The sequence below is a fragment of the Dipteris shenzhenensis genome, chromosome 6, assembly GCF_047967505.1.
Source record: "Dipteris shenzhenensis isolate YYH24624 ecotype China chromosome 6, Dip_SZ_1.0, whole genome shotgun sequence".
Taxonomy (NCBI): domain Eukaryota; kingdom Viridiplantae; phylum Streptophyta; class Polypodiopsida; order Gleicheniales; family Dipteridaceae; genus Dipteris; species Dipteris shenzhenensis.
Window position 1 is genome coordinate 49,473,861 of NC_141601.1, and position 25,188 is coordinate 49,499,048.

General features: G+C 43.1%; 1 protein-coding gene across 1 annotated transcript in view; it reads left to right on the forward strand.

Annotated features, from left to right (window-relative positions):
* Positions 1-22,922, forward strand: part of LOC147901282 (ER membrane protein complex subunit-like protein (Protein of unknown function DUF106, transmembrane)) — a 47,260-nt gene extending 24,338 nt beyond the window's left edge. Inside the window, exon 8 of the mRNA XM_087375900.1 lies at positions 22,266-22,922. Coding sequence (XP_087232026.1) covers positions 22,266-22,373 — 108 coding nt within the window. The 3' untranslated portion in view covers positions 22,374-22,922. The remainder of the gene's footprint in view (positions 1-22,265) is intronic.
* Positions 22,923-25,188: the final 2,266 nt, after the last annotated feature.

Genomic DNA, 25,188 nt, shown 5'->3' on the forward strand with positions numbered 1-25,188 from the left:
TGCTTTGTCTTTGCATGAAAGATAGGATTGTGTGAATAGCACTCTGACTGTCACAATGCAACAATGGAATATCACCTGTAATGCCCAAATCTCCCACTAGCCGAGATAACCATAAGGCCTCTTTGCATGCCTTTGTGGCTGCAATATATTCAGCTTCCGTAGTAGACAAGGCTATGCACTGCTGCATCCTTGACATCCATGACACTGCACCTCCAGTGAATGTATAAACATAACCGGTAGTAGACTTCCGGTTATCGGGATGACCAGCAAAATCTGAATCCACATAACCATGCACCTTTGCATCTCGCTTGCCAAAGCATATGCACAACTCCTGTGTGCCCTTCAGGTATCTCATGATACCTTTCACTGCATTCCAATGCTTCTTGCCTGGATTTGCCATATACCTGCTAACCACTCCCACTGCAAATGCAATATCAGGTCTGGTAGCAACCATGGCATACATGAGACTGCCACAAGCTGAAGCATACGGAATCTTGGCCATTTCAGCCCTATCAGCATCTGAGTGTGGGCTGTCCATTGCATTGAGTTTCACATACGGAGGCAATGGAGAACTAAGGGTTTTCCCCCCCTCCATATGAAACCTGTGCAATACTTTGCCAATATATTCGGTCTGAGACAAATACAACAAACGCTGTCCCCTGTCTCTCCGATCCGCATTCCCAGTATGTGATTTGCATCACCAAGGTCCTTCATATCAAAGGCCTCATGCAATCTTTTCTTAAGGTCATCAAGCTCCTTACGAGCTCTACCAGCAATAAGCATGTCATCCACATATAAAATGAGAATGATTAAGCTGCCATTGGCAGCCCTTTTGGTATATAAGCAGTGATCGTCATCACTTCTCCTGGAACCTTGGGACTTCATGAAGGTATCAAATTTCTTATACCATTCCCTTGGTGCCTGTTTCAGCCCGTAAAGGCTCTTTTTAAGCTTGCATACAAGTGACTCCTTGCCCTTGACTGCAAATCCTTCTGGCTGCTGCATGTAGATCTCCTCATGAAGATCACCGTGAAGAAAGGCTGTCTTCACATCCATTTGGCATAATTCCAAATTCTCACATGCAACCAAAGCAAGTACAATCCTGAGTGTGGTCATCTTAACGACTGGAGAAAAGATCTCATCAAAATCAACACCATACTCCTGCTTAAAGCCCTTGGCAACCAACCTGGCTTTATACCTTGGCTTGGCTCCAAGTGTGACTTTCAATCTATACACCCACTTGCATGGCAGTACTTTCATGCCCTGAGGCAACTGCACCAATTCCCAAGTACCATTTTTATGGAGACTGTCCATTTCAGACTTCATGGCTAGTTCCCATAGCCTTTTATCATGCATTTGCACAGCTTCCTTGTAACAGGAAGGTTCTCCACAATTTGTAAGCATAATAAAATCTGCTCCTGGAACAAATCTGTCTGGCGGTTTCATTTGTCGAGTGGACCTTCGGACCCATTGGTCTTGCTGTCCAACTTGCTGCGCTCACCTAAAACAGGTTGCTGTTCTAGTAGATCAGGCTGCAGAATTATCCTGGGAGGTCTTCCAAAGGTGGCATGTCCCGTAGTGCATCTTCCGCCACTGCGGGCTGTCCATTTGGACCTGCTGCAGCATCATGCATTGGCTGATTACGCTGCTGTTGTGGCTGATTTGCAGCCTGCCTGAATTGTACAGGATGTCCCGAGTCATCAATGTCAACCTCTGAAGCATCAGAAGGCTTATCTGCTGCCTTAAACATACATGACTCATCAAATAAGACATCATTACTGCGTATTAGCTTCTTATTCACAGGATCCCATAGGCGGTAACCCATCTCACCACTGTCACCATATCCAAGAAAAATGCATTTAAGAGATTTAGGATCAAGCTTGCTGCGATTTTCTCTGCGTATATGCACGTACGCAGTGTAGCCAAAGACCCTCAAGTGCTTATAGGAAGGAGGTTTTCCTGTCCAAAGCTCCTCTGGCACTCTGCCATCTAGTCTTTTATTTGGTGACCTATTGATGAGGTGTACTGCTGTTTTTACAGCTTCAGCCCAAAATCCATGAGGTAAAGCAGCATGTGACATCATAGAGCGAGACTTTTCCTGTATGGTTCTATTCATACGCTCTGCAGTGCCATTTTGCGCTGGACTGTAAGGAGCAGTGAGTTCTCTTTTAATACCTCTAGCATCACAAAATGCATTGAATGCATTAGACATATACTCCCCACCGTTATCTGACCGCAAAGCCTTCAGTGTTCTGCCTGTTTGGTTCTCAACCATAGCAAGCCATTTCTGGAACACTGGAAAGACATCACTCTTCAATCGAAGAGGATACACCCACACCTTCCTTGTGGAATCATCTATAAATGTGACAAAGTACCGTGCACCTCCAAGTGAAGGACTAGGCATCTCACACACATCTGTATGCACAAGCTCAAGTTGAGCATCTTTATGTCCTAATCTCCTTTTATGAGGACACTGTAACTGTCTATCATATATGCAGTGCTCACAAAACTTTAAATTAGAAAATTTAAGAGACGGTAAGTAGCCAAGGCGAGCCAATTGCTCCATTCCACTTATGCTCATATGTCCCATCCGGCTATGCCACATAGAAATATTCGGCAGCTCGGTGGCATGAATATCAGCATGATTACATACTTTAGCATGAAGAGTATACATTGTGTCAACCTTAGAGCCTCTGGCAACAACCAGGGCACCTTTGGTGACCTTCCAGAAACCATGACCAAAGCTGGTCACAAAACCTTCATCATCCAACATGCCAGTAGAAATCAGATTTTTCTTGACTTTGGGTACATGCCTAACATTGTGAAGCATAAGCTGAGTACCATCAGCAAATACAAGCCTGACATCTCCAATACCAACAATACTGCATGCATGATTATCCCCTAGAAAAACGACTCCATTACTGCCTCCTGCATATCTTACAAACAATTCTTTGTAAGGTGTAACATGGAATGAGGCACCTGAGTCAATGATCCAAGAGTGCATGTCTGCAAGATCTCCTGCATGGAGAGAATGAGCATCCAAAGTAGAGAGAAATAGAACCTCTCCCTCACTGTCATAACCGTGTGTAGAATGAAGCTCTTCAATCTTCACATTGCTCTTGCCATTGCTTATTGGTACAATTGCTTTTGCATCTGACGCATCAGTGTTTTTGGCTTTGTCTCTCTTATCATTTTTCAGTTTAAAGCACTACTTTTTAGTATGTCCCTTTTTGCCACAGTAGTAGCACTCAACATCTTTGTTGGAGCGGGACTTGCTCCTCCCTTTTTCCCCTTCCTGAGATTTGCCTCTTTGCTGACTTCTCCCCCTTGCATTTAAGGCATTGTTAGGCTTTACTGCATCTTGAGCTTTCAGCTTCTGCTCTTCTTGCAAAATCTGCCCTGTGATATCTGAAAAACTTATGAAAGTGTTTGCATTTGTTACAGCTGTGGTGAATGTATCCCAACTTTCAGGAAGAGAAATCAAGAGTGCCATACCCTTGGTTTCCTCATCCACCACATATTTTTGATTTGCAAGTTGAGTGACAATTGAATTAAACTCACTGAGATGAGCATCCATGGAGGTCCCTTCCTTCATCTTCAGATTGAAGAACTTGCGCAGCCAATATATCTTTGTGGCTACACTCTGCTGCTTATATGTGTCCCGTAGCTTTTTCCACACACCCCAGGCTGTTTTTTCACCATCCACATTCCAAACAACACTCTCATGGAGTGACAATTCAATTATGGACTTTGCTGACAGATCAGCTAGTGCCCAAGCATCATCAGATGTGCCAGTGGGCTTCACACCTTTGTGTATAATAGGAGCATGAAACTGCCTGAGAATTAGCACATTCAGGACCATCTTTTTCCACATTGGGTAGTTAGCAGCACCCTGCAACTTTTTAATATTGAGAAGAGAAGATTCCGAGGATGAAGCCATTACAATCAGCAAGAAATATAACCCACACTTGGGTGCCTGACTCCCTGCAAACTAAGTGCACAGATGCACTTGTAGTTGTGCTCAAAAGTTAATTCCTGCAATTTTCTCCCACTTAACAGTAAATACTGTCTGTTTCCTGCCGGCTGCAGATCCAGAAAAGTAATACTTAATGCATTAATTGAGGCTCTGTAGTACAGTACAGCAGTACCTTGATTTGACACAATGTATGTCCCTGCTGTAACAGTGAAAACAGCACTGTTTTATGCACTGTAAACTTCAGTAAAGTGACTGTTTACAGTCCAAAAAATTGACTCTGGACAGTACCCGACTGTACTTTCTAGTACAGCAACAGAAATTGACTGTATAACTGTCCAAAACTGTCAGAATTAGACTTTCTCTTGCCTCTATAACTGTGTTACACAGTTTAGAACTTGAATGAGGCAAAAGCCCCTTGACTAGAAGCCAATTTTGAAGATTTTAGTGCATACACAGCTTTCCCAAAGCTCCACTGATCACATAAAGCATCCAGGTGTTTCCCCCAACACTGATATGCATAACAATGTCAAAAGCCCCAATTCATACGCATCTGCCACTGTCCCGTAAGTCATAAAGTGCATCAAATCCTTGCACAAATCAACTCCAATCAGGAGGATATACGCAAATAAGTGCGTGTATAAGCCAATGCTTGGTTGTGGCTACAAAAGCCCTTTGATTCCACAATTCAGAAATGAGAATTTCTCTCACATAGGAGGCATAGATCTGCAGATCTACCTCACTGACAACAGAAGGAACCAAAAAAAAAAAAAACGGGTGAAGCGGGCTGCTATATGATCGTGAACATCTCCGAGCTCTCCGGCGATGGCGATGGCGAGGACCTGCACCTGTGGCGATGGCGAGGACCTACAATACTATGGCGCTGGTGGCGACGCTGGCGGCGCTGGTGGCCACTGGCCGTTGGCTGGCGCTGGTAGCTGCTGGTGGCGCCAATGGCGTCGTTGGCTGGCGCCGCGTCGCTGGTGGCCGCTGGCTCTGGTTGGCGCCGCGTGGCCGGTGGCCTTGGCCCTGGTTGGCGTCGCGTGGCCGGTGGCTGGTGCCGCGGCCTTGAAGGCTGCTAGCGCTAGCAGCGCTAGCAGCCTAACACAATGGCGAGGAGAGCAGGAGCAGCTGTCGAGGCTGGTACGGGCGAGGAGAGCAGGAGCAACTATCGACGAAGCTGGTAGGGGGCGAGGAGAGCTGCTAGCGCTAGCAGCTTAACACAATGGCGGGGAGAGCAGGAGCAGCTGTCGAGGCTGGTACGGGCGAGGAGAGCAGGAGCAACTATCGACGAAGCTGGTAGGGGGCGAGGAGAGCAGGAGCAGCTATTGACGAGGAAGAAGGGGTCACGGGACAGCCCAAGCTGCTCCTCCTCCTCCACCAATTTGAGTGGGCTGGTGAGGATTGGATGCAAGGCTCTGATACCAGTTGTGGAAGGGAGAGTAGGGAGCACACCCACACACACAAGCATGATAAGACACAAGAAGTGTGGGGATAAAACGTATGTGTGTATCTCCCCTAGCACACAGTGAAGCTTTTATATGAAAGGATAAGGTTACAACACTAAGTACAGTGTACTTAGTGTACTTAACAAATAAAGTACTAAGTGTACTAACTGTACTTGGGTGGCCATAGAGCCTTTACCCCAACAGAAGCACCACAGATCTTGAATGTAAACACTACATCATTGCCTAATGCAACTTTTGGAGCAGCAAAATTAATCATTTTGCCTCATTCATGCCTATGTTTCACGCTACAGTCATAGTGCAACTGCCAATTTTCGGACAGTTTTGTTAGCATGCCTTTGAGTGCGTTGGGATGCCCTGAAATTGAAGCAAAATGCAGTTGAATGCATAGTATTTGTAGAGATACAAAGGACTTATTTCAGTTCAGCTTGCATGCCTTGTTCATGCTACCCCACACCACACTGTGTGAGCTCCTGGGCTATTCTATCAGTCTTCCGCTGTGCGTACCCTGTGTTGGTCAATCTCTAACAACATAAGCATAAAAGGGCTCAAATTAGAACGTGAATGCTTTGCATTGTTGTAAGCAAATTCAATCCTGGGTAAATATTCTTCCCATGAAGATTGCCTCTTGGAAGCATATGCACCAAGCATATCCTCTAGAAGTTGATCCAGTTTTTCCCTCAAACATTTTAAAAAGGCTTCATAAGGTAGAAGTTAACCATGAGGGATTTATGGTTGAAGGAGGTCATTTGGTGCAAAAATCAATATTTTATGCAATAGAGTTACATCCATCCATGAAAATGAAAGATGGTATGTTGATATACCCGAAATCATATCCTTGCGAGAGGGTTTAGCCTCTAGTTCATGTTTTGTGTGTGGGGTAGCATGCAACGCAATTAAGGACTAACCAAATAGGAAAGGCCATAAGTCTCAAGCAACCTTTATTCGCTGCACTAGTTAGCAACCTATCCCTCCATGAATGGAAAACTGTGAAATATCCCACTAAGATAACACCTACTGCTAGAGAGGTGGTTTAACAAATGAGAAGGATTTTGGTTCTAAGGAGAAGGATGTTGGTATTAAGGGGAATGTTGTTTTACAAGGGGACATGTCAATGCGTATCCTCTTAGCAACCATTTTTTAGGTATACTCCCTAAATTCTTCTATCTGAACTTATTCTAGTCTTACAAAGGTATATATACTCCCTAAATTCTTCTATCTGGCCATGAGTCTGGGCATATTTAGAGGAACTCAAACTAAGAGTGGTATCTAACTTATCAAAGACAAGTGTCCAAATTCACTCATAAACTTAGAATCCCTATCACTGATGATGTTAGCAGGCAACCCATACAGACGAAATAATTGGTCAACAAACTGTTGAGCCAATTGACTTGTTGTAACGGTTGATCTAGTAGGTAGAAATCTAGCCATCTTTGTCAATCGGTCCACGATAACCCATATGGAATCATAACCCATACACGTTCGTGGTAATCTCGTGATAAAATCCATGGAGATACTTTCCCATTTATTACCAAGGATTTCCAAGGGCTGTAGTAACCCCGTGCTTCGAAGGCGTTCAGCCTTGGTCACTTGACAAGTGCGCCAACCTACTACATAGTTCTGAACAAATTCTCGCATCTTAGGCCAATAAAAAGTATGTTTCACAAGAGATAAGAGTCCTATGTACTCTAGCATGTCCCGCACTAGGTGCATCATGACATTCCCGGAGAATCTTGTATCGAAGATCCGACACATGTGGTACATAAATTTTATCGTTTCGGAACAGCAAGCCATTCCGAATCATCTTCTGACCTCCTCCTACCTGTACAGTAGGTGACATAATCCCTGAGTCTTGGTCAATCATTGAGCTGCCATCTTGGACCTTCTGCCAATAGTGACTGAAATGACTATCAGTCGCGCAAAGTCCTCTCAAGGATTGAAATAGGTCAAAGGATATCTCTGTAAATGACAAAGCATTTACAAACTTGATTCGACTCAAAGCATCAGCCACGCTATTCAAGGAACCTTTATGATAACGTATTTCAAAGTCAAAATCTTGCATTAGCTCAGCCCATCTAGCCTTTCTTCCCCTCAAGTTCGAACCATCACAGACATATTTAATTGACCGATGATCAGTCAATATAACAAACTTAGAACCATTGGGTAGTTAGTGTCTCCAAACCTTCAGAGCATACACTACAACATACATTGGTCAACGGAGCTGTGAGCTTCGAATAATCTTGGACGGACTTCCTAAGAAAGACAGTAAATCCTAGGAAAGAACAAAGTTGCCTCATAGTCTGAGATACTGGCCAGTTTAAAATCTTTTGAATACAATCGAGATCAATGCTAATACCCCTTCCATAGAGATCTTGTGTCATAAGTAAATGATTTCCTTTAAGAAGTCACATTTACTGATCCTGGCATATAGCTTGTTCTATCTCAAAAGGACATGTGCACCCCAAGGTAATTTACTCAGGTGTATATAACCCATCTTTAGGTAATCCTGAAGTTGTCTTGCTAACTCATCCTCCTCAAACTGGCTCATCCTATAAGGTGGAATGCTAATAGGTTGAGCTCCATGGACTAAGTCAATCCGATAATCTACCTCCCTTTTGGGAGGTAAACTCTCGGGCAGTTGGTTTGGACTACGTACAAAAATTCATTCAACTGCTTTTTTGATTCTTGGTGTTCATACATGCTCAAATCATTTTTGTCAATTATAGAAATGAAGAAAGTGGAATTAGAACACACTGATACACATCATAAGAAGAAGTTTTTAATATATTCTGAAGCTGCATTGTAGATATAATAGGTGAGAAGAGGAAATATCATCACCACGAATACATATATGAGTGCCTTTATCCAAAAAAGAAAGAGTATGATCCTTCCACCCAATGTGAACATCGTGGGTTTTAAACCACTCAAGTCCCAACAACAAGTCTACATGATCTAGGTGCATCACATAGCACGTCAAAATGTCAGTGTAGTCTTGAATCTGGAGTGGAAGATCTTGAACCTTGCGATGCCAAAACTGCTTTCCAGTGGTGGGGAGCTGCACCTTATAGGTGTGATCACTAGGTGTTATAGGTAGGTTGAGCATCTGCACAAGTTATAATTAATAAAGTTGTGAAAATTGCGTGGGTCAAAGAGAATGTGTCCTTGACCTTCCCACAAGTCCGAAAAAGGTCACGAGTTCCAAACAACGAGTTATTAATAGTGCAATTACAAGAAAGCGGGCTAGCAATAGCATTCCTAGAAATACTTGTAGCCCCTTTGGCTTTAGTTCCTTGTCTCGAAGGCAACTTTCATCGTGGAGCAGCCGTAGGATTCTTGTGCTTCGGATAAGTGGCCTTCGTGTGGCCATACTCCTCACAAATAAAATATCGGCATTCCTTTTTCAGCTTCAAGGTGCGGAGGAAACGTGCTTTGCCAGTCAGAGTCGAATTTGGTTTCTTCTTGGAGGTGTTGTCCAAAGACTTCTCCACTTCCACTTGTTCTTCCCACGGGTATTTGATGTGGATGCACCCTTTGTCGTTTTATCATCAGGGTAAGGGTGAAATTGGAATTGCACTTGCCACTTGTGCAACCAAGTGTCTAGCATTTCCTTCGTCTTGGATTTCTGATCTCCAGGATAAGGACCTGGTGTAATATTCGGACCCAACACTGAAGCTAAAGCATCGATGTGAGTGTGTGCTTGAATAGTGCTGGTCAGAAAGTCTGAATCCCTTGAAGTTGCTGTGCCAACTCCGTATGATTTGCATTAACCAGATCGAACTTCAGGTTGAGAGTGGTGGTAAGTCATTGAAAGCTTCCTTTGTAACTAGATCATCATAGAGACCCTGGTCATTGACAGAAATCACCGAACAGAGGGTATGCACAGCAGAAGATTGATTGAATTGCCCAGGAAGGTGTGGGGTGTGGAATCACAAACTTCTTAAACTTATGCGCGTAGCATAGGTGTGCAGACTCATCAATAGACAATGAACGAGCTAGATATAGAAGACACCAAAATAATATATTTTCTTCCAAAGCTATGGACACAATACAAAAGAGATAGATCCAGAGTCCCACCAATGGTGTGGTCCTCTGATCTTACCACAAGGTCCTTCTCCTATCTGTCGCCTATCTCTAGACTCGAGCCTGCGTGCTCCACCTCGAGCATAAGTAGACTTTCTGTCCATATCTCTTCCACCTTGCTGTCTGCAAACCAGCCTAGGTGGGCAGCCCTCTGAGTGAGCTAAGTCTGCAGGTCTCCAGCCAGGTTCACCTCCTGGATGAGGCCCAACTGCTGCTGCTGGTGCTGCTCCTTTCTGCTCCTCAAAGGCTGCTCCAAGTGATAATGAATGAGGGCCCCCAAGGGGCTGAGAACTCCACCGACCCAGGCCCCTAGATCTGGCCGACCTGGTCGGCCGGTTCTTCCTGCCCCCCCCTGGCCGACTTTTCTGGCCCCTCCTGGGCCGACTTTACTGCCCTATATAAGGGCTGTTGCTGGACTCTTTTGGGCTGCTGCCTGGCCCCAAGGGCAGCCCCCATTGGGCCCTACCCTTGGGCATATCTATGGCCAGGTGTCTGGCCCACCATAGCCTCCACCTCTGCCCCTTCTGTCCTGCTGGTTCTGCCCTCGGCCAGGCTCTCTTCAGCCACATGTGCAGCGCCGTACTGATCCATACTGCTGCTGAGGTCAGCCGCCATGTATCGCCATCATGCAGCCACTCCTCTCCTCTATCTGGAGCTCCAAATCACCACTGATCTGCTCCTGGACCTTCTCTAGATGTGCTGCTCACATGACAGCCATGATGCTGTCCATGTGGCAGCCCCTTTCTCTCTTTTTCTGTGGGATACTGCCCTAGGTCTTCATCCCCCATGCTCTCCTCATATGAGGGCTCATAGATGGGGAGGTGAACTTTCCAACAGTCATCTCTATGGACATCCATATCATGCTCCCCCTCCAGAAGGATTAAGGTGGCGATCCAAACAGCAACGATGGGCTGCTAGAGAGATGAAAGAGGGAAATCAGCAAGGTGGATGGGTGTGAATCGTTTGGGCTATGGAGGCCGCGAAATTCCAGGCTGGCTGGCAGGAAGCGGAGGAGTAGAGGCTGATTGCAATCTTTTGCTGCAGCAATATGGCAAAATCAAGGCCTAGAGAAGGGTGGGCTGAAGCTTTATAGGCTGGGTTGAATCCTTGGTTTTAGAAAAGCAAGCTTTTTGATTTACTCATGCATCCAAATTCCGAATGGTTTTGCTTTTAGGGCTTCCAAGTGAAGCAATTCGTCCAGCTACTATGGCCTGGGCTTGGCAAGCTCTAGCGCACACATCTCCTCCCCTTTCCTTGCAGCACCTACCGTAATTTCCTTGAGCCAGTATTGTCGCTGCCCCTCCTAACCTGATTTGTGACGCATCAGCCCTACATAGATTCTCAACAGCCCTAACTAGGATTCGCAATAGGTCTATGCCTCAATCGTTGAATCCTCTGTAAACTGGTTCCCACGCCTAGGAGTGCCACGCAAATCCAACCCCGCAATCACAAATCTATCTCTAAGTGGATCTTCAGGGATTTATGCACCCTCTTTAACGATCTCTACCCAATCCTAATCTTGATAGTTCCTTTGTCCTAAGTGGCACAATCACAAACACTTGCAAGGATCCAAAGCAGATTTCGAATTTGAGCTATACTTGGAGGAAATCGCGTCGGCACCTTCTCTCTATAGCGATTCATACCTCAAGAGTTGGCTTTGATACCAACTGACATGACCCCAGCACTCATGAGAACTCGGACTTGCAAACAAACATAGAAAAGCAACCATAGATCAACGATGGAAATCGTAGGCATGCTCACCTCCCAACCATGATGTCGCAGGCATGCTCACCGTCTAACCATGAGATCCAAGACTCCGATGTCCCCACCAAGACACAGGTTGAGCTGCTGGCACACTAGCACATCTTCCAACTAGATCCCAATCAGCATGGCATTCCATACCACTAGGTGGCACCCATAGGGGCCGTGTTACTATTGTTGGGCCTTGGGCTACGCTAGGAAGTAGGTACACGTCCGCAACACGATCTAGGATCTAGACCAGCAAGGAAGAGCCAAGCTTGCTCTGACTAGTGTGTCTGAAAACTGAATGCATGGGCTCCTCATATAGACTCCAGCCCAGTGCTGCTAAAAATAGCAGAACCCCTAACTGGCAGGCCCTTGCAACTCAACCTGAGAATTGTCGGCCTAGCCGCTAGCCTCCCTAGGCTACTTGAGCTCGTCTTGTGTGCCTAAAGCACACGTTTGCACATGACAACTCATGAGTCTGCCATCAATTTTGAGGGATAGAGCTCTTGTTGGCTTTCCCATGTAAGTAAATGAGTTCTATGCTATGACGTAAATAAGTGAGGAGTTGGGCTTTGTCCTCAAGGTTGGGTTGGTCATGTATGGACTCTAAGAAAGTGGCCAAGAGAGTATCATATATGTGATTAAGTAGTGATCAAATTCGTAATGATAGTACATAGGAATGATTGGTGGTGGCAGGGTAGATTCAGGTAGGGCTAGGTCAAAAGATGTGTGAGTGGTTAGCTCCTGGGATGAATGGGTGGACTATTAGATGAGACCAAAGGAGGAGAACCTATGATATAATCTAGGACACTATGACCACCCCGGTGAGGACACACATGTATCACTCTGATCCTAACCATCTTTGCAAGTCATTGTATATGACCAACTCGTGGGCTTTGCACATGTCCAACAAGTATTGCCCATGTGACCACAGCTTGCTCATGTGTTCCCTCAAATATGCATTGAAAGGTGCGTACAATATCTGTTTGTGGGATTTCATGGAAATCAAGGGGCTGTGCTTGCAGGGTGTGTATTCTGGCATTGAAATCCCCAAGTAGAAAGATCTTCTCTTATTGTCCATATCCATCCGCATACAATGCCAAAAAGGGTGATATTAGTTGTCTACGTGGAGAGATCCATACTTATTCAGATATTTTTGGGGGAATTAGCGTGCTACCATATGTACATCTCTTACATTTGTTCTTTAATGAGTGATTTATGGCTGCAACTATGAGCAGACCAAGACTGCTTCTCCTGATTGATGTACTCCCCCATCTTTTTGTGTGTCTCTCTTGTGGCTTGACAACCACCTTTATCCATGTACTTTAGGTGGGAAGCATTGTAGTTTCTTGGAACTTAGCATTACTATCTTCTTTAGGTTTAGAAGTTGATATCTAGGATAAATGACAAATCTCAGTATGCTGTGTTGTATATCATACGAATGCCTCACATTGGCTCAAAACATCTTTGATATGGCTAAATGTAGAGTGATTACTTTCCAATTCTATAGGTTCTCTCATCTTTGCACAAGTAACAGTGCCTCTCTCTCTCAATTTAGTAATTAATCCTATTACTTCTCAGAAAGGTCTATAATCGTAGCCCTGGTCCGACGCAGAGCTTCTGCCAAGGAGACCACACCAGGTAGCGCCCATGGATAGGCTTAGCTTATTTAACGCATTGGTGGCCAACACTTCCATGTTCATGCCCTTAGTGGGTGGTTTTGTCTCCTTAGCTTTGTCCATGTTGGTGGACTTCAATACCTCTAGGCCTTCTTCCTTGAGCCTTCTCCTTCATATTGTCACCCAAGCATATAGCAATCTCACTACACAACTCAAATGATGTGGGATTCATTGCAAAGTGGTGATCATGAAGCTGAGAGTCCCATATCCTTATGAGAAAGTGTGGTAATAGTTGCACATCACTCATTCTCTCATGGGGTTCACATATCAAGTTCAAATGTTTAATCTTGGTGATGTAGTCTCTAAGAGAATCCATTTCTTCTTTTGTGACCTTGTATAGTGGTTGATAGGACTCCATTTTGGTCTACTTGGGGGAAACCGTACTATGAATGCCTTATGCAAGGTGTCCCATTTGATATTCTCCTCGAGGTTCAAGGATATAAACCACTAAACTGCCTCACCATCAAGACTCAAGCCAAAATGATTGACCTTGTCACTAAATGTCTGATAAATTCTCTACATCCTTCTCCTAAGAACTTGGTGATTAACTTGGATATTGTGACAATTTTACTTCTAGAAGGGATTTGGTCTTTCGATAAATGTTGGAGGCATGGCCCCCCTTCCTAGTTCTTGCACTAGGATCCTCATTACCTCATTGATAAGCACTATTTGTGACGTAGGAAAAACTTGAGGATACGGTGACCCTGCTCTATACATTCTTGCTTAGTAAGTATTGAGTATCCCAGAGATTCCAAAACCTAGATGGCAGTTTATGCTTGGGTAGTGATGAGAACATAAGTATAGCTCTGCTTACTAGTTATTTTTAATAAAAAAATTCTCATTACTCATAATTTTGTTAAGGTACTACTGGTCCCACAGGCCTCGAGCCAGAAGGCGGGTCCCTCTCTTCCTAGATGATGCATCTTTATATACAACCCACTTACCCTTTGCCCTGGATTTGATAATTTCTTGAGGCTATGTGCTTTATCTACATACGAGCGGGGTCCTTGTTCATGAATACTAAAGTGCCCTTTAGATTGGCTCCTTTTGGTAGAACTACCTGTCTGACCTTAGCATCCTTGAACCTGATGGTTAGAGGCTTTTCCTTTGTGCCATTTCCTCCCGTTCTCCATGGATTGTGAAATTTCATGGATGTTCAAGAGCCTTTAGTTTTGTTTACTTTTTCCAAAAAGTTTTTGTTACCTCTTTTTTCTTCTCTTTTGTTTTCTCTTTTATTTTCTGGGTAGATTTTTGGGCTTTAGAACAACAAAATATCTAAATTTGTATGATTGGATATATTCTAGCCTTACAAAGGTATATATTCAAGAGCCTTCATAGTGGACGCTCGCTCCTCTACAATTTCTCTTGTCCTTTCTTAATGGCATCAAAGATATAACTCTGGCTGTGTGCAACAGGACTGCTCCTAACTGACAGTAAACTCCCCTAAATTTGGTAGAATATGCAGGAAAGTTAGAGTAGTGAAGTACCTTATGTTTTAGGAAAAAGGTAGGAGAGGAAGATCATGGGCTGGATCTTCAACATGGACTTGTGAGGGGCTGCACAAGGACAGGAGGAAGTCAATCCTTTTTAGAATTCAGCTGAGTGTTGAACTCTTATTGTTTATTTCAGTAATGAAGTACAAGTCATGAATGAATTGCCAAGTACAACTAGAGCCCTTATATAGGTATGGCCCAGTACAAAGCAGTATTGCTTATGGGATTACCTCCTAGGATGCCATGTGGCAACTTATGGTATCCCCTAAAAAAAGAAGAAAACACTTACAAGCCAATAAAGGCCTTTCTACTAACTTTTAGCCTAAGTAAAAAGTAATGCTTTGTTACATTCCTCCCTCCTCAAATAGAAATTTGTCCTCAAATTTGAAAAGGCTGTAACCTGGACATACAATGCTCCTTGTAAACCTGAACAGCTCAATTCTGGTCATATCAACTGAACAATGAAGTTTCTCAGTCAATACCTCCTTGTAGGCATGCTGATCTGTAAATGGATCGTATAATATTCCCAAGAAATCAAGCAATCGGGTGGAAGAGCTATGCTGTTCAATATAACAGATCTGATCATATAATCCAGTGAGAGACATGCTGATCTGAGAAAGGATAGTGAATGCTGGCTGCAGCATGTCCATATATGCCATATAGCAAGAGAAAATCAAATCTGTTTATAAAGACTCAATTTTTGGTCATAGAATTCAGTTAAGCAATTGAGGGTACTGCTCCACAATTGTAGATGGCTGCCAAGAAGACTCCTCATCAGGTAGACCTCTCCATTTGATAAGATACCATGTAGGACTTGTTCCTCAACACAAGATCTCTAAATCCAAGGATCTTCTCAGGAATATACTCAATTTGGCCCTCTTCATCCATAGGAGGTAGCTCTTCCATAACTGGCTCCTTGGGCCCCAAATACTTCTTGAGCAGTGATACATGGAATACTTTGTGTATTCTAGAGGATGGTGGAAGCTCCAACTCATATGCCACTTCCCCAACTTTCCTCAAAACCTTGTAAGGTCCATAATACCTATGAGCAAGTTTAACATTGGTATTACCTTTCAAAGAAGCATGCTTGGACTTATGTAATCTGAGAAACACATAATCCCCTTCTTCAAATCTCTCCTATGCTCATCAGCATAATCTTTCATCCTTGCTTGGGCCCTTACCATATTATCTTTACATTGCTGTAATAGAGCAGTCATGTGAGCCAAATTATCCTTGGCTTGCTGGCTGGTCAATGCTTGATCAATAATGGTTGATGGAACATGAGCTTTACAGCCAAACATGGCTTCAAAAGGACTCATACCAATTGAGGTGTGCTTGGTGGTATTATAACAAAACTTAGCTAGATGCAACCATTGGTCCCACGATGCTTGGGTCTCAAAGCAAAAATGCCTTAGATACTCTTCCAACCAGTGGTTAACCCTCTTTGTTTGCCCATCAATTTGAGGGTGATCTGCTGTACTTGGGGTAAGAAGTGTTCCCATGGAACTGAAAAGCTCTTGCCAAATATGCCCCATGAACTTAGCATCACAATCACTCACAATCTGTTGAGGAAGTCCATGTAATTTAAACACATTCTCCATGAATTGCTTAGCCACCTTGGAAGCTGTAAATTGGGTCTTAGTAGGAATGAAGTGGGCAGCTTTAGTAAGTCTATCAACAACCACAAAGATACTGTTCCAACCCTTAGAGGTCACTGGTAGACTTGTAATAAAGTCCATGCTGATATGTGTCCATTTACCTTGAGGTATAGGTAGAGGTTGTAGTAGACCAGCTGGCCTTAAATTCAACTCCCTGTTTTGTTGACAGGGCTTACAGCTTTGAACATAAGCAAGAACGTCCTTCCAAAGCCCCTTCCAGTAAAAACTCTGTTTTACCATATCATGCGTCTTGTTGAGGCCTATATGCCCAGCCATAGGAGATGAGTGAAATTCCTGCAAGATTAGCAGCTTATAGGAAGAATTTCCAGTAAGAAATATTCTATCATTATACCACAAGAGCCCATTGTGCAACTTGAAATTGGGATATTGCTGACAGTCAGGATCTTGCAAGTCTTGGAACATAGCAGCTGCTTGAGGATCATTGAGATACTCTTCTTGAATGCCATGGATCCAATCTTTATAAACCTCAGTAATAGATGATAAAGTACAAGCCCATATCCTGGAAAGAGAATCTGCCACAATATTTTCTTTGCCCATCTTGTAATCTATGTCAAAGTCATAGTTTTGCACAATGGATAGCCATCTCCTTTGCTTGGGTGATAGAGAAGACTGAGATAGAAAATATCTAAGAGTCTTATGATCAGTCTTGACCTTGAAATGGCTGCCATAAATGTAGTGGTGCCACTTTTTGATTGCATGAAGTATTGCCAACATCTCTTGGTCATAAATGTGGAAACTTGACTCTTTGTCATCCAATTTCCGACTTTCAAAGGCAATAACTCCATGATTCTGCTTTAGGACAGCTCCAATGCCCCATCCACTAGCATCAGCCTCAATTATAAAAGGCTGAGAGAAATCAGGACATACCAAGATAGGCGCTGAAGTTAATGCCTCCTTTAATGCTTCAAAGCTCTTATTGGCACTGTCAGACCATTGGAAAACATTATTTTTTAGAAGATCAGTGAGAGGAGCTGCCAATTTGGCAAAATGCCTTATAAACCTTCTATAAAATGATGCTAGACCAAGGAACCCTCTCAGCTGGGTGATATTCGGAGGTATAGGCCAATCCTTTACACATTTTACCTTGCTGGGATCCACCGTAATGCCACTACTGTTGACAATATGGCCCAAATATTCCACTTCTTCAGCCATGAAAGTGCATTTACTTAATTTGGCATACAACTGGTGTGTCCTCAATACTTCCAATACTTGCTGGACATGCAATAAATGCTCTTCTTTCGTTTTGTTGTAGATCAATATATCATCAAAGAATACCAACACAAATTTATAGAGGAAAGGCTGCAATACCTTGTTCATTAGGGCCTGGAAAGTTGCAGGTGCATTGGTTAAACCAAATGCCATCACTTTGAATTGATAAAGCCCACGTTCTGTCCTGAAGGCAATTTTATATTCATCTCCCTTCTTCATCCTTATTTGATGATAGCCTGACCTTAAGTCAATCTTTGTGAAGTACTTTTCCCCTCTAAGCTCATCCAGTGGATCATCAATTCTAGGGATAGGGAACCTATTCTTAACTGTCATTTTGTTCAAATCCCTGTAATCAATACACATTCTAAATGAGCCATCCTTCTTAACCAATAACACTGGAGAGGCAAAGGGTGACTGACTGTGTGTAATAAATTCCTTGTCAAGGAGTTCCTTTATTTGCCTTGCCACCTCTTCCCTTTCAGCTCTAGAAAGTCTGTATGGAGCTTTGTTGATTGGCTTAGATCTTGGCTCTAACACAATTGCATGATCCACATCTCTCATGGGATGGATATGGTTGGGAAGATCAGCAAATAGGGTATTGCTGTAATAGGGACTGCATGTCTTTATCCTCCACCAACAACCCATGACCCTCTTGAGACTTGGTCAACTGAATAGCATAGACTCCACAAACACCGTTGAGGTCTCTGGCCATTCTTCTTGCAGAAATTAAGGACAATTTAGGAGATTGGTGACCCATCAAAGTGATGTGCTTACCTTCATGCATAAACTTCATAAACAGCCTGTTAAGGTCCATAGAGAATTCTCCCAAGGTTCTCAACCATTCACAACCAAGGACAATGTCAATAGGTCCCATTTCCAAGACAATAGATCTCCATGAAAAGTCAAGTCCTGAGAAAGTTGCACTTGAGCAGCCTGACAATATTGCTTACTGTGGGAATGCTGACCATTAGCCACTTCAACTTTGATCCCGTGATCCAAAGTGGATGGGCATAACCTCACTCTTTGAAGTGTCTTTGCATTAAGGAAGTTATGAGTGCTCCCACTGTCAACCAAAATGTGGATTGGTTTGTTATTGATTGTTCCTTTTAACCTAAGGGTTTGAGAGGCCTTGAAGCTCCTAAAAACATCAGGAGATCTGCTGTACACAACTGATTGTGTATCCCAATACACTTCATCATCATTAACAGCATCATTTCCATCAGAATTTATGATCTCATCTCTTGGCTATAATACATAACTATGCCATAGAGAACGAAGAAGTATAAGCATTGAATTCCAAATGACAGTCCTCATAACCTTCAACAACTTCAATGTTCCATTGTCTAGATCTATTGGAGCACCTTGGCAAACTATCATCCATAAGCATGGTGTCAAACATGGATAACCCACGTGGATCAAAGGGAAAGGTGGTCCCCCCTTTGGAACTATGATCCTCATCATCATCAAGGCCTTCATTCACACAGTCCTGATATTCATGAATTTCAGATTCTGCTGCAGAAGTATTAGGAGATAAATCCTCATCAATCTCTAGAATCAAGCTCAACTTTGCTCCTGTTTTTGCTTTGCACACATTCCTATGTTCAGGGGTCCACTTCTCACCACAAAGGTAGCGCAAATCCTTCTTCTTCCTGTCATCAATAATTGCTTGAGATAACTGCTTTTCTTTTATCACCCAGATCATCCTTTGGAGTGGGTTTAAAGGATGACTTTACATCTGTAGCCTTGTAAGCCTTAGGTTGTTCCATACCACTACTGTACATTGTGGGGAACCTAGAAATAAAAGAAGTTGTAGCAAGTTTACTTTCATAATTGGAAACCCCTTTGACCATAGGCTTAGTCCCAAAGTGACCAATACCCAAAGTCTTCTCCTTCCAATTGTATTTGGGTTCATAAAGCTCTGCCAACTGCATGGCCTCTTTAAGAGAATTGGGCTTTTGAGCTGCAACATCTGAAGCAATACTAGGGTGCAGACCATTGATGAACTTGAGCATTCTAACTCTTTCATCAATACCATGGACAAACAGAGCCAATTTTCAAAATTGTTTGATACAATTTTTCACTGATCCTTGCTGAGTAAGATCATACCACTTACAAATATATTGATCTCTAATAAAAGGAGTTATAAAATTTCTAAGCATTTCAGCCTTGAATTCATCCGAAGCATTAAAAGTTAACCCTTCTTGCTGTAGATGCCTCCACCAAGAGTGGGCATAATCTTCCATATGAAGAACAACAAATCTGATTTTACCTTGATCACCCTTTGGGTATAGAAGAAAGTAGTCATCCATCTTGCTGAGCCATTCCTCCAATTCCTTAGGAGAGGTAGAATCACCTTTGAACTTAGGAAGTATAATCTTGTCTTTCATATCTTTGTCTTGATGAACAGGTCCTTTTGGTTCATTAGTTTTAACTGTTTGTATATATTGCTGGAATGACATTGTTGCCGTAAGGTCTGCTGGTAGCAACTTATATTCATGGAATTTTTGACACAACTCTTCAGCTGCTGAACTATTATTATTAGGAGTCTTACCATGTGCTGAATCCTTATCCATATGAGCTGTAATTTCACTAGAGTGATAGGTCCTTTGGGCAGAAGCCATAAAACCAACCGGTTCAGTTACATGTATAGGATCATCATCCTATAGGTTCAGAAACTACAGCCTGATCATCAACTGGTTCCTTTTCTGGGATGGAATCAAAGATACCCATTGTCTGCTTACTAGCTTGACCAGTAGAACTCTTGATAGGCATCTTTATTGACTTGAATCTAGAGTAAATGGATTGTCTTAAGCCCTGATCAAAACCAGTACCAAAAGCCCCAAATGCTAGTTTTGCCCTAATTTCGCAGGTCAAATTTCTGAGAGGAAATTTGAAATGTCCCACTTGTTTAGGTGATCCTTATGCTAAGACTGAACCAAAGGGCCAATCAGGAGTAGAATTTCATAACATTACACTTGGATGGCTAGAAATTGCTAGAACCTTTGGCAAATAGCAATTCTGCGCTATCTGTTGCACTGAATTTTCGAAATTCTCAGTAACAAAAAACCAGATTACTATTACACTTTGTCAGTTGCATTCATGGAGCTAGGCGACCATCTGCACTAGAGGTGACCCGAAATGGAGCTGTACATCTGAAGTTAGCAGCAGTCCCTCCATGCCAGCTAGTTGAAATAGCTCATAACTCCTCCAAATAGTCTCGGATCATCACCAGACTTAGGGAGCAGCCTTATGAGATTAGGGCGAAGAGATCAAGCCAAGAATGTCCTAATTTGGTGCAGGAAAACTGCAGATCGTCGCTTTCTTCACTTTCTTGCGCTAGAGAGAAAAAAACCTCAATGTTGATTCAATCCTCCATCCTTTTAGGAATCTCACGCATAGAAATGATCAGGGAAGCAAGGGCTTTCCACTGATCCAAAAAGCCCCAAATTCTGAGCACTTTGAAAATCAAGGTTTCTCAGAGCCTGCCATGTGGCAGCTCACAACAGAGAGCACTTCTGGCGCTGAATTTTTGCACAGAGGTAGGCCCTAGGCTCAAGAGTAGATGCTCCGAATTTCAAAGTGATTGGACAAAGAATTTCCCACAAATTCCCACGAAAAGCGCTCTGATACCAATGCAACAGGACTGCTCCTAACTGACAGTAAACTCCCCTAAATTTGGTAGAATATGCAGGAAACTTAGAGTAGTGAAGTACCTTATGTTTTAGGAAAAAGGTAGGAGAGGAAGATCATGGGCTGGATCTTCAACAGGGACTTGTGAGGGGCTGCACAAGGACAGGAGGAAATCAATCCTTTTTAGAATTCAGCTGAGTATTGAACTCTTGCTGTATATTCTATTTCAGTAATGAAGTACAAATCATGAATGAATTGCCAAGTACAACTAGAGCCCTTATATAGGTGTGGCCCAAGGCAGTACAAAGCAGTATTGCTTATGGGATTACCTCCTAGGATGCCACGTGGCAACTTATGGTATCCCCTAAAAAAAGAAGAAAACACTTACAAGCCAATAAAGGCCTTTCTACTAACTTTTAGCCTAAGTAAAAAGTAACCCTCTGTTGCTATGAGGCATTCCTTGAGTTAACAGTTAATATCCCGGACTGCATCGGGTTCTCATCAGACAGTGGTAGTTTCTTGATGGTATCTTTTATTGCCGTTGCTTGTTGTCATGTTGTGGGAAGAAAGAGTACTTGCTGAGTATAAAAGTATCAAATGAAAGGCAAATTTACTGTGCTGTTTTCTCAACGGAGAAAGATTAGCATCAAGACTTGATGGGAATCTACAGTTTTCATTAAGTGTGTTTAATGGCTGTGTCTTCCCCCCTCGAAAATCTTTTTGTTGTGGGTTGCCTTCCTGCTTTGAATGGAGCTGTGCTGTTGAAAAAACCCCTTCAATTTACTTATTCACCCTCTTTTCTTGACATGGATATCTGTGGGTCCCTCTTTGGGATTTGGATGTTTTGGCTTCTTTGTGGCTCATTGTTGTTATAATGTGTGGATTTTAACCTAGACTACCAATAACAGTGGGGCTTGAAAAAGGGAAGGTTTAGATAGCTAACGATTCTGTCGAAGATAAGAGTCAAATGCTTAAAACATTAGAAGGCTTGAGATAGAGCAAGAAGCTATGTAGGTTCATTTGCAAAGTGTTATTGTGTCAGTCTTTCAATGTGTGAGAAAAACAGTACATCATTGATGACCTCAATTAGAAACTTCAGAGCCACGCTCAGAAAAATATATATGTTATAAATTGGTTCTTAAAGTAAGTATACTGCTGGACATAAAAAAGAGAGAATTATTTGTCCAGCAGATTTTGAGAATTATGTTAGGGGATTGTGAAAGTTGTGAATTTCCATTTACATACCTCCACTGTATTTAAGCAATAAGGATGAGTCGTGTTGTTATTATGTGAGCATCTCTCTGGTGCAGACACTCACTGCAGAGAAAGATGGTCTTGAACTGATCCAACATGATTGGGCTTTACCAAAGTTGGAGCAAGAAGCAGAGTCTGTTCTGAGACAGCTACTTGCAACATAGGTGAGCAAACAACTTTTCAATGTGATGAAACCCTGGGTGAACCAGTTAGGCTGATGTAAAAGTTAGTTTGGCAATAGTTGAGCTGCTGTCTGCCCAGAGCTTTTCCAAAGCCCACATGCACGTTATTATTTATCATACCGGGTACCTTTCTGTACTGTGTATCTCTAGACTGCAAGCTTTTGCATAAATAATAACTTTTTCTTATTGTGTCTATCAGTTTAAGAACAGCACACCGGTTTTCTCTCTGACAGATTAGTGCTGGTGAGAAGCACTTAGAATATTGCGAGAATGTATGTGCAGGTTCTTTGTAGTAGATGCGTATGATCAGCTGATCACATCTGAGATTGAAGACCAAAATCAAGTTGGGCTCTTTAAGAAGTCAATATTTTCCCCTTATACTCTGAGCTCACATCAAATACTTAGTATATAGGAAACATGTTAAGAGCGACTAAATTGGAGAGGTAAGATTTCTAGATGCACGTTTTGAGAAAATAGGAACATTATTTTCAGTGTTTCCTTGTATTTAGAGTCTTCAGAGCCTTTTTCTCACTTTGCCCCTCAGTCCCTTGATTCCTTGTTCTTGTCTGTTTAAATTGTGGCTATGTCCAGCAGTTCTAAGCAAACAGTGCGACATATAGCTCACCTTCATGAGCTTTGCTTTTGATTGTGAGGTTAAATGGATGTTCTATCATTAACGTAAGAACTTTAGTGGGACTCTCGAGGACGGGCAATCAAAGGGAGGCTAAGCATATACTAATGTAAACATAAGAGAGCTTGGGCACAGGACCTAGTAGTTTATAGTCCCACGTTTGCTATGCCCACTTCTTTGAGGCTCTTAACCTACCTCGAGAATTGGTAGTAGTGCTGAACCCACAGCTCGTACGTGTGGTGATGGCTCTGCAAACGAGGACATGTGGCACACGGGATGGGCCGGGTGTGGGGGTCCCAATCCCTGCCCCATAGCCACGCAGCTCTCTCCCCCCCCCCAAAAAGTCTCGGGAGGGATAAAAGAGAGGAAATCCCCTATTATATGCAAGGCATCCCAGTCCTCACATTTACTTATGGGATTGGATTGCCACAAATCTGCATGTTGTCCAATGCCTTAAGGAGCCTCCAATACCCAGTAATCAACAAAGCAAGGGGGTACCACAGGCCCATATTCCAACACCCTCGTGGGCCAAGCACCTTGAAAGGTGATCTTGACGAAACCAAAGGCCAGCCCAACCAACACATCGGGGGACACGACCCAACCAAAAATCCAGGGACACGACAAACCAAAGATGCGTCATTGCCAAACAAGGCGACTAGTTGCCACTAACGATGCATACGAGCCGTCGTTGAGAAATTGCCGCACCAAGATCCATCGTGAATCATGGCCCTTCGTGATGAGGCGCACTTAAAGCCACGATATGGATCGCAACACCTCCGCATGTAGTTATAGTTCGGCGCCAAACAATCCAGACGGGTCGCCACATCTCGTGTGAGACCGGGGCTAGTTGCTGTCAAAACTTGCTCTGATACCAGTGATGGCTTCGTAGACGAGGGATGTGTCGGGTGTGGGGGTCGCAATCCCCGCCCCATAGCCACGTAGCTCACTCTCCCCCAAAGTCCTGGGAGGGATGAGAGAGGGAAATCTCCTATTATATGCAAGGCATCCAATCCCTCACATTTGCTTACGGGACTGGATTGCCACAAATCTGCTTGTCGTCTAATGCCTCAAGGAGCCATACCCATTAATCAACCAAGCCACAAGGGGGTGCCAAGGCCATGTGGAGAATATTTATTTGCATCAAATTTGGCACCAAGTTGAGCTGCGTGCTCATGTGCAGTGTGTGATTGCATACTGATTTCTAGCTCAATTGGCCGTCTTGCCACATTTCTGATGAGATGTATCACCTTTATTTGACCCTTAAGAAGCATCTTCTTTTCAGATATGAATAGTAGGGTGCGAATGTTGGAATCTGATTATATTTGAAAACACACACATGTGATAACACATAAACAAGAAGAGAGCCTGAGATTGGCGATGCATCTTATGACAAAAAAAAGTATCTTTATTGACCCGAAATGACATGACTCTGGTCTTCTTGCTCACTCCTACCGGATTTGTTGTGGGTTACAACGATCAGACCAACACATGAGACTCCTACAAACCTCTAAGAGCAGTTGCTTGACATGAAAACTACATGAAGAGAAGAACTAAGCTTAAATGACTCATGAGCAAGAGTTGCTGAGACAAAGAGAGAGAGCTTGAAGTTCAACGTTTGTAGATATAGAATTCTTAACCGCCATGATCAAGAACCAGGCCCATCGATTCTCATGGAGCCAAAATACTAAATCGGGACAAAGAAACACTGTGAGAAAAATCGCCTTGAACTCCTACGTACGTTGAAGCCACACCGCCATGCACAACAGATCAGAGCTTTTCCATGCATTGGTCAAGCTGCTCAGCCAGCCAATCACAACATCAAAGTCTTTATCACAACATTGAAGGTCCAATCACCCTTGACCGAGAGCATTCTTTAATCAACATGCTCCATTTGCCATTTTTCAACCTTTGAGATGATATCCCTGAGAGGATTTTGCTACCATTCCCCCCCATAATTCGAATAGGGGAGCCAACACACCAAGAACATTTGAAACATGATCAATCTAACCATCATAAATAATTGCCAACACACCAATTTTGAACATGATTATCCGACCATATGAAACTATTGGCCACACGTAGCAATTTTGAAACATGCTCTTGATCTAAAAAGCCCAATCCTCATCTAGACTCATCTAAAAAATTATCGTCCGCACAACTATATTA